The 8383-nt window shown below is 40.1% G+C and overlaps 1 protein-coding gene across 2 annotated transcripts; it reads right to left on the bottom strand.

Moving 5' to 3' along the window:
- Nucleotides 1-6059: 6059 nt before the first annotated feature.
- On the bottom strand, nucleotides 6060-8073 carry LOC129583089 (cyclin-dependent kinase 7-like). 2 transcript variants are annotated; one of them, XM_055474798.1, is made up of 2 exons: nucleotides 7523-8073; nucleotides 6060-7117 (listed from the first exon to the last, which is right to left on the bottom strand). In XM_055474798.1, exons 1-2 carry the CDS (start codon nucleotides 7848-7850, stop codon nucleotides 6450-6452), a joined length of 996 nt encoding a protein of 331 aa, XP_055330773.1. In that variant the 5' UTR covers nucleotides 7851-8073; the 3' UTR covers nucleotides 6060-6449. The 2 variants fall into 2 exon arrangements, with proteins under 2 accessions (XP_055330773.1, XP_055330774.1); XM_055474799.1 differs by having other exon boundaries at nucleotides 6060-7114.
- Nucleotides 8074-8383: the final 310 nt, after the last annotated feature.

The raw sequence follows: 8383 nt of genomic DNA, 5'->3' as shown, positions 1-8383 counted from the left end.
TAGTCAGATATGTGCGATAAAACGGGCTTTTCTGCCAGTAAAAGAAAACGATGCGGCAGCTTTCCATGTAAGCATTGCCATCGAGTTCTGGCCAACTGTCAATCCAGCGAAAATTTAAAGATCTTAAGCGGAACATATTTTCTGCTTTTCCATGGACCACCAGCACGAAAAGTAATATTTCTAAGGCCGGATTCACGCTGACTTCTATCTATCAGTTTTTCTATTGAGACACCGCCCAAAACAGCCGGTTTCTTTGCAGTATGCGTAAACGCGGCACGCTCTTCTAAGTAGATACCTAAATAGGAGCAGAACTGCTTTCACACAGGCACCTTTGAATAGGTGTAATAAAAGCTATGTTTAGGCGCTTCCGATAGTCAGCTGGGTCTGCGTGAACACATGCCGCCTATCTACGTACCTACACGAAACGCAAAATTAAAACAGCAAAACCGCAGAATGGTAATTATTTTTATACTTCTAATGTTTACGAAGATTAAATACATCTCGCTTACAGTAGCTCAGTATTTCAGTTCTTTTTTTGCAACCACCATTACTCATATTACAGCAGTGTAGTAGGTACGGAAGTATCGGTCGCGCTAGCGCGCGACCACTTGTGTTTGCGATAAGAAAAAATATGAAAGAAATTACAAAAAATTCAGTCTGCAGTTACAATAACAAAATGGATTTGAAAAATATAATTCAATTGTAAAATGCTTAAAAAAACAGTCGAACCAGCTTTACAATCATACAGTATCGAAAAGACGAAAACTGAATTTTGAATTAGAAGATAATTTTTTAAAAAATAAGGGCATAGGAATTTATGAATGATATGGATAACTGACACGAGTTTATCCAGTTGGACTTATTGCTGAATATCTCGGCTTGCCATGCGCCTGATATCGGCTTGCCATTATGCAGCGCTCAGCCGCCCAGGGAGGCTATTTGCTACCGTTACAGCGGGCGGGTGCCTGTATCGCTGCCTACTGCTACCGCGGGGGTTGCCAGTTGCCGATACAGCGGGCCGATGCTTACGTGCCGTGCAGAGGTATTAAGCGCTTCATAGTAATAATTATTATTTTCGTGATTGAATTACAATTATTACATTACAGTAAATCTGCAGTAACACTGGCAGAAGAATATGAACTGCACACCGCAATAAATTTACAAAGCAGTGTACAATGGACAATGCTTCAATAAATAAACTGATATTACACCACAAGACTTTTATTTTATTTTCAACTGTCACCACTAACAGCGGTTTCTCATTAGCGATAAATTTATTACCTGCAAAGTGCAACCACAAATAATAATACTACTTACCAGTAAGTACGGCACCCAGCGATATTTCCCCCATTAAAACTCTTTCCCAGTTAAATGTTCACAGCTTACACATTGTGTCTGCCAGCAACACACAGACTCGAACTAATGATTAATTAGATGAATCCGTGCTAAAAGAATTCGTGTTTTTAAAAATAATTATAATATAGACCGCGCGCATTCAAACTGTCCGCGCTTGTTGCAGTTTTGCCTTTACAAATCTAAAACAAACGCATGCTTTCGTTTAAAATGTGATCTTTACGGCAAATAGGTTGTATGTGCTTTACATGATAATGTACGATAATACTCTGCAATGGTAATTAACGACTCAAGTTATCATATCCTGAATCAAAACATCTTTTTAGGTCATTACATAATCATTCTGAAAGCATTTTAACCAGAAAAGCGTATATGTCCATACAAATAGGAACCTCAAGTGGTTCCTATATGGCTTATCCATTGTGTCTACGGAGCAAACGAAAAGGTACCTTTCGATAGGAAAGCACTGTTAAGGCAACGCATTGCTATCTATCAATTAAGAGCTAGGTAATCAACGTTAGCATAAGTGTGCTGCGTGAACGCAATTTTGGGACCTAATGCAATTAGGTGGGTGTCCCCGGTTGAAGTCACATCCCACTAAGCAATTAAGATAGATAGGTGTACGCGTGAACGGGCCCTAAGTTCCTAATTTTCCACCAAAAATTGGTTTGATAGACCGTCCCGAACTGTTAAAATATTTTGGAGAAAATCACTGATTTATGGTTAGTCAACGACTGCGGTGCAGCGTGAATGGCGAATCAAGGTCGTCAGAAGTGTAGTGACGTGGACTATGTTTAGTAAAGCCGTCTGATAAATGAATTGAGCTCCCAAACCATTTTGCATATTTTTCGCTCTTAATTGCGGTTGCGTTGGGAAATCTCTTCCATTAGCATGTTATGTTTTGTTTATTCTCTGCAAGCGGTAGGTTTGGAAATTCAACCTGTGCAAACGATTGTACTTGACGGGTAATGGCCTGGGTTGCGAATCCTGAACAGGCTCTAAGTCCTCTGGTCCAATATACGCGTAAAAGTTGAACGTTCCCATTAAATCGGCTCTGTTGGCGATTTGCATAAAGTCTTTACAAATTTAGAGCAACGACCAGTATCCTAAAATAAAGAATCTGGTGCGAAATGGACGGCTATGTGCGATAGGGTATTTATATTAGTAGTGCCCGCGTCGCAGTGGCTTGCGTGGTCACATCTGATCGTGTGGCAGTCCTTCATTGTGACCCGCTAGGTCGTTATAATTATTTGGATTAGCATTATCATTTATATTACGGAATGAGATGTCCAAAGGTGGCGACACGCTCGTATCGCGTTGGGTTGCGTGCGGGAGTACGGAGAGACCTAGACAGACTGGTGGATAGCGGTAAACTTATGCCAGTCAATCACGCCGACTGTCGACTCACAATCGGCTCTACAATGCCGAGCGTAACCGCAAAAATTATTTTGGCCAACACACAAATCTGAAATGCCTTTGGCTTGGTTAGCTCAAGCGTCTCAGCTTCCCCCCCCCTCCTGCGTAGTACCAAAAAAATTTAAATTTTTAAACTTTGGAATTTAGTTTTACGTGAAACGTTAATTAGAAGAAATTTGAGCGTTATAAAAATACATCTTCTATCTTTTTACACGCAATTTTCAGCCAACCAGAAACCATTTCATCTTACGAAATTCGGAATTCAGTTTCTTGGAACGCATGCACAAGTACGAAGCTCGAAGAATATTATACTTTTTTTAACGGAATCAAAAATAAAAAACATTCAAAAATAACATATTGTATCGGCATAGTTTCGCAAACGGCATAAAAATAATGATATCATTTCGGCATCGTATTGGTGGCGAAAACTGACTACTTCTGTTCCAGTGATGCAGTCTTACCCAACCGAGTCTTTTACAACAAGAAAAATTTACACGCTCGCTCGCTTGCACTAAGGGCGGTTACGACCTTTATACTAGTAATAATTAGCATCATCGAAATAATTATTGGGGAACCTGTGAATGAAGTGCTTTATTTTAAGACAAGACAACGCATTAGCCTACATTCTAATCTAATTTGCTATTCTTGTTAAAGGTTTACTCTAAGGTTTAATTGTCTAACGTCCGCACAGATTCAGGGCAGAGTCCAGTTCGAGGCTGCAGACACCCGCAACACTGCAACAGCAACAATTTTCCAAAATATGTACACAACATTCAGATCAATCATTAAACAAGAATAGTCTCTTGACGGCAACTAGAAAGTTATGTTGCAAATCAGCCAATCTACCAAAGAAATTTGCGGTTGTGGCTGCTGGAGCTTAAGCGCTTTTCCTCTGGACCGCTTAGAAATGACAGTATTTGGTTTGATCCGCTTTGAACCATCAGTTTGCAAAATGCAAGCATGAGTCACAAAGGTGACAGTCAATGCACAGACGTTACACGTGGTCGTTTACTCTGTATGAGTATGACTGAAATTTTTGTGCAGTTTTTTCTTCTTCGCGGTATAGGTGATGGTCATGGTATCTTACTATCTCGGCAACTGTAGTGTTGCCGTTCGTTACGAAAACCTTTTCGTATACGATTTCGTATAATTATCGTTATCGTAACGAAAACTAAAAGTCGGGTACTTTTCGTTTTTGTAACAAAAACGAAAATTACCCGACTTTCAGCTTTCGTAACGAAAACGAAAACTCCGGAACTTTCAGTTTTCGTTATGAAAACGAAACTTTCGGGTGTTTCCGTTTTCGTTACGAAAATTAATACGAAAATCTTTTTATTCGGGAGCACTAATTAAAAGCTTTAAATTTTTGCTGAAGATGTTAAAAATAATAAATATAATAACGAGTAACGACGCAATACGAGTATAAGAAACGTGGGACGTGGAAATCATATTTATATAGCTGCGTGCTGATAAAACTGATATTATAGTTATAACACTACTTTTAAACAGAAGGCTAAACGTTCAACGACGATCAGGTAAAGAATACCGAATCATTCTTAAAAGCGGACTGAAAAATGGTTTAAAATATTGACTCTTAATTTTCGTGTCCAATGGAGCAACCTTTATAAAAAAATGAAATTACTGATGTTAATTAGTACGAATGAAGTTCTGATCCGGATAGGTTAATTTGAAGTCCAATTTTATTATTAACCATGTAAGTATTTAACATTTTGGCTTAAACTTCAGTTTGCGGTAGCAAGTCAGACTTCTGTAAAATAATCGAAGCTTATGGTGTAATTGCAGTTCGAAATAAATTTTAAAAAAATAAGTAGGCAAAGAGTTACACGAAATAAAAGAATGATAAGTTAGCAGCGCTGAGCGCTATAATTGTAATTTGTACGAGTAAAAGTTATTACGCATTTCCAATGGAAAATTTGAAAATGATACATGTAAACAATAAAACAGACGTAATAGACTTAAACAATTGGCGTAAACTATAAAACAAAGTTCCAATACGCTGTATCATTCCCAGATGAATCGGAGTAATTTCAAAGAACACCGCATATTGACAAATTATCGGTGACAACCAGCCTTGAGACAACGCGCTGATAGTCGTTGTGCATTTCGTAATCTTGTTGAGAATCTCCAGCTGAAACCGCAAGTAAACTGAAACTGTTTTCAACTTTCGTTAAATTATTTATCATATACTGTAAAGTAGCCATACGAAAAGCTACAAAAACATTTTCGTTCGTTACGAAGACGAAAAATCCTTGAATTTTAGTTATCGTTACGAAAACTAAAATTCAGATAGTTTTCGTAATCGTAACGAAAACTCTTTGACTTTTGGTTTTCGTTACGATAACTAAAAGTCACGTTGAATTCGTATGCGTTACGATAACGAATACGAAAACATTTTCGTACGGCAACACTACGGGCAAGTGACGTCCCAGACACAAGACTTTCCGTGGCTGAAGGGGACTGACGTTGTGCCGCCCGGTGTTTTATTGACTGTGATAAACTGGACAGAAACTGATCAGGACATAAGGTTCAGGAATCCCTAATTGCAACCCTAAGTCTCCCAACTTCCGGTCGTAGGCAGTGCGTGGGTCAAATAATAGCGAAGGACGATTGTGTCTCGATCATACCATGTTTTGCTATGCAATAATCCGTATATGATTACAAACATCAAAGAACCTTAAAAGACGCTGTCTCTTATTAAGGGAGGTGGCCCAGTACATGGTGTCAAATTCGTGTACATGCACGAAAACTTTCACTTTCGCACACTTCCAAACACATTTTTGTTTCGGTTTATGACATTCTGTAGCCAGAAGATTTGTATACACTGGCGTGAAAACCGTTTGTGCGCGCAACATCCGGTTCGGGAGATATGGACGTTAGAAAATTCCAAAAAGTTTAAATGCATTCAGGTGTACCAAAAGTCTCATTATGGACCGATCTCCCCTCAAATTTTGCATGTAAATGCGCATGTCCATGAAGAACGTTTTTACACCGATCCAGTCCTCCATGAGTTTTTCCAAATTTTAAAATGAATTTTAAAATTTTTGAAATTCATTTTAAAATTTGAAAAACATGCTAGAACAGTGGATCGGTGTAAAAACGTTATTCGTGGTTATGTGCATTTACTTGCAAAATTTGAGGGAGATCGGTCCTTAATGAGACTTTTGGTACATCTGAACGCATTTAAACTTTTTGGAATTTTCGAACAGCCACAACTCGCGAACCGGATGTTGCGCGCGCAAACGGTTTTCAGGCCTGTGTATACCAATCATTTGGCTACAGAATGTCATAAAACAAGAGAAAATAGGGTTTGGGAGTGCGCGAAAGTGAAAGATTTCGTGCATGTACACGAATTTGGTACCATGTACCGGGCCACTTCCCTTAACTCTCAACGAATTCCACAACAACTGGAAAGCTAGCAAACAAGTCTCAAGATTAGAACCCGCAAGTCTGATACCAATATTAGCAAGAACAGAAACTTATATAGACTCCGAGGAGCATATACACTGCTACCAAGATAAAGAACATGCGAATCGCAAACAACAACCGCAGTGACGTGGGAGAAAGCGAAAAACAATAATAATAATAGTAATAAGATGTACATGCGATGTGAGTACTCCCACAAGCCGGTCTTTATGTGTGAAACACGGACCGTAAGCCAATCACGTTAACGGTTTGTGGTTCTCGTTGGTCTGGGACAGTTGAGTCAACAGCTGCCGCGCAGATATTCTCTGGCTACTGGCGAAACAAAGGGAGTTGCGAGTGCAGGCGGCTAGCTCCGATGGAACAGGCGCGTCGTCACAGACGACAGGAATATACCCTTCATTTACCGCTTTCGAAAAAGCCAGGTCCGTGATAGCTTGAGTAGCACCCAGCACCACTCCACTGACCGGATGCTGCAGTGATTCTCTGTAATTGCCCGTGATACTGCGAATCAACTGCAGCAAGACACATCCCAAGCTCCACACGTCGGTGGCCGAGCCGGGCATCGAGGGCCACGAGGTAAGGTTTTCCCATGGTCCTATCGCACGCAACATTTCCGGCGACATGTAGCGCTCGCTACTGCGGAAATGCTCGTAATCAAGCGATGTAACGCTGCAGCGTTGCAGTGTAACGAGGCCATCCCAGTCGGATATGCGCAGAATGTCGCGTTGGGCGTTGGAGCCATCGATTAGCACGTTTCCTGGCTTCAGATCGCCGTGAGTTATGCCGTTCTCGTGCAGGAACGCCAGTCCGTCAGCCAGGTCCTGTGCGTGACTGAGGGCATCTCCAACATTCAGAAGGATTCCGCTGTCTTTCATCCCTTCCAATTTAATTTTCAGGTTGCCTGCTAAAATCGGACAACGAACAAATTTACCTTCTCAATGACAAACCAAAAATTCGACATTAGTATTGCGTTAAATCACGCATAATCCGTCTTTAAACATGATTCGCGAGATTTACAGAATACCGCAGATCTATCAACTTACCAGAAAAAAGTTTACTTCGGCGTTGAATAAGGAAAAGGCAACGGAGAATATAGTAAATGCCAAGAGATGAAAGAGATTATTTGTTTTTTCAATATGTTTAAAATTTTAACAATGTAGTGTCTGACCCAGGTCGCACCTTATGATACTTTGATGGATAATGCTTACTTAATAAAGCAACACTACTCTAAGGGAATGATGTACTCAGCATAACAATCTCAATACCTTGCGTAAAAAATGTTTTACATATACTTACATTTATTACTTACCAGGATAATAGTCCATGACTAAATCTACATCTACACTACCAAGTGTGGGGATAATGGAGATTTGATGATAGTTTGCCAAGTGGCCGTGCTTCAGCTCCAGCATCTTTTCAAATCTTTCCCTCAGTCTGGCATAGTTTTCTGGATTCTTCAAAAATCTCTTCCCGTGTACATAAAAACATCTTACAGCAACAACATCTGACCCAGCATAGTTGCCTCGCTCCGTAATGCTGGCTCTGTAAACCTTGCCAAAGCTTCCTTTTCCAATGAAGTCACAATCATCGTATTGATACTGGCAAGTGCTTCCAAAACACGCAGGTAGAATCGACATATTATGTTGCGGAAACAAGCGCTGACGGAATCGATAGCTAGGAGGGAGTGATCAATTAAATTCTGAAAGAAGAGCAGCTCTTTGTTGATAAATTTATTCGCAAGCGCCGGCGTAATAAATTGTACATAGGCATACTGGCATAGCAATCACGGTACTTCCATTGAATTTGCAAGGCTTCGATTGTGAAAAAACGGCTTTAGAAGCACGGGAATGCAGCTCACAGTCAGGCTTTCCCTCTATATACGACGTGGCGCTGAGTCACCGGCTGCGAGCATGAAGGCACTTGCACCTGACTGAAATGATACGAGGGCAGCAATGCAGAAGTCAGTCACAGTAAACCAAATTAAAAATTAATATACGTAATCTTATTATCCTATATATTAATAAAATAAGCCTTAGCGAATTCCATTTCTGTCTCCCTTTTTTGAGCGAGCCACTGAACCAAACTTTGCTGTCTATATGTCATTCAATAGCCGCGAGTTTCCAGATTTGCAGAAACCCGTCAGTTTTTTTTAAAGCACGTAAAATTTCAG

The sequence above is a fragment of the Paramacrobiotus metropolitanus genome, unplaced genomic scaffold, assembly GCF_019649055.1.
Source record: "Paramacrobiotus metropolitanus isolate TYO unplaced genomic scaffold, Prichtersi_v1.0 Parri_scaffold0000009, whole genome shotgun sequence".
Taxonomy (NCBI): domain Eukaryota; kingdom Metazoa; phylum Tardigrada; class Eutardigrada; order Parachela; family Macrobiotidae; genus Paramacrobiotus; species Paramacrobiotus metropolitanus.
The sequence above is the reverse complement of the archived record's forward strand: the minus strand, read 5'-3'. Positions and strand labels throughout refer to the sequence as shown.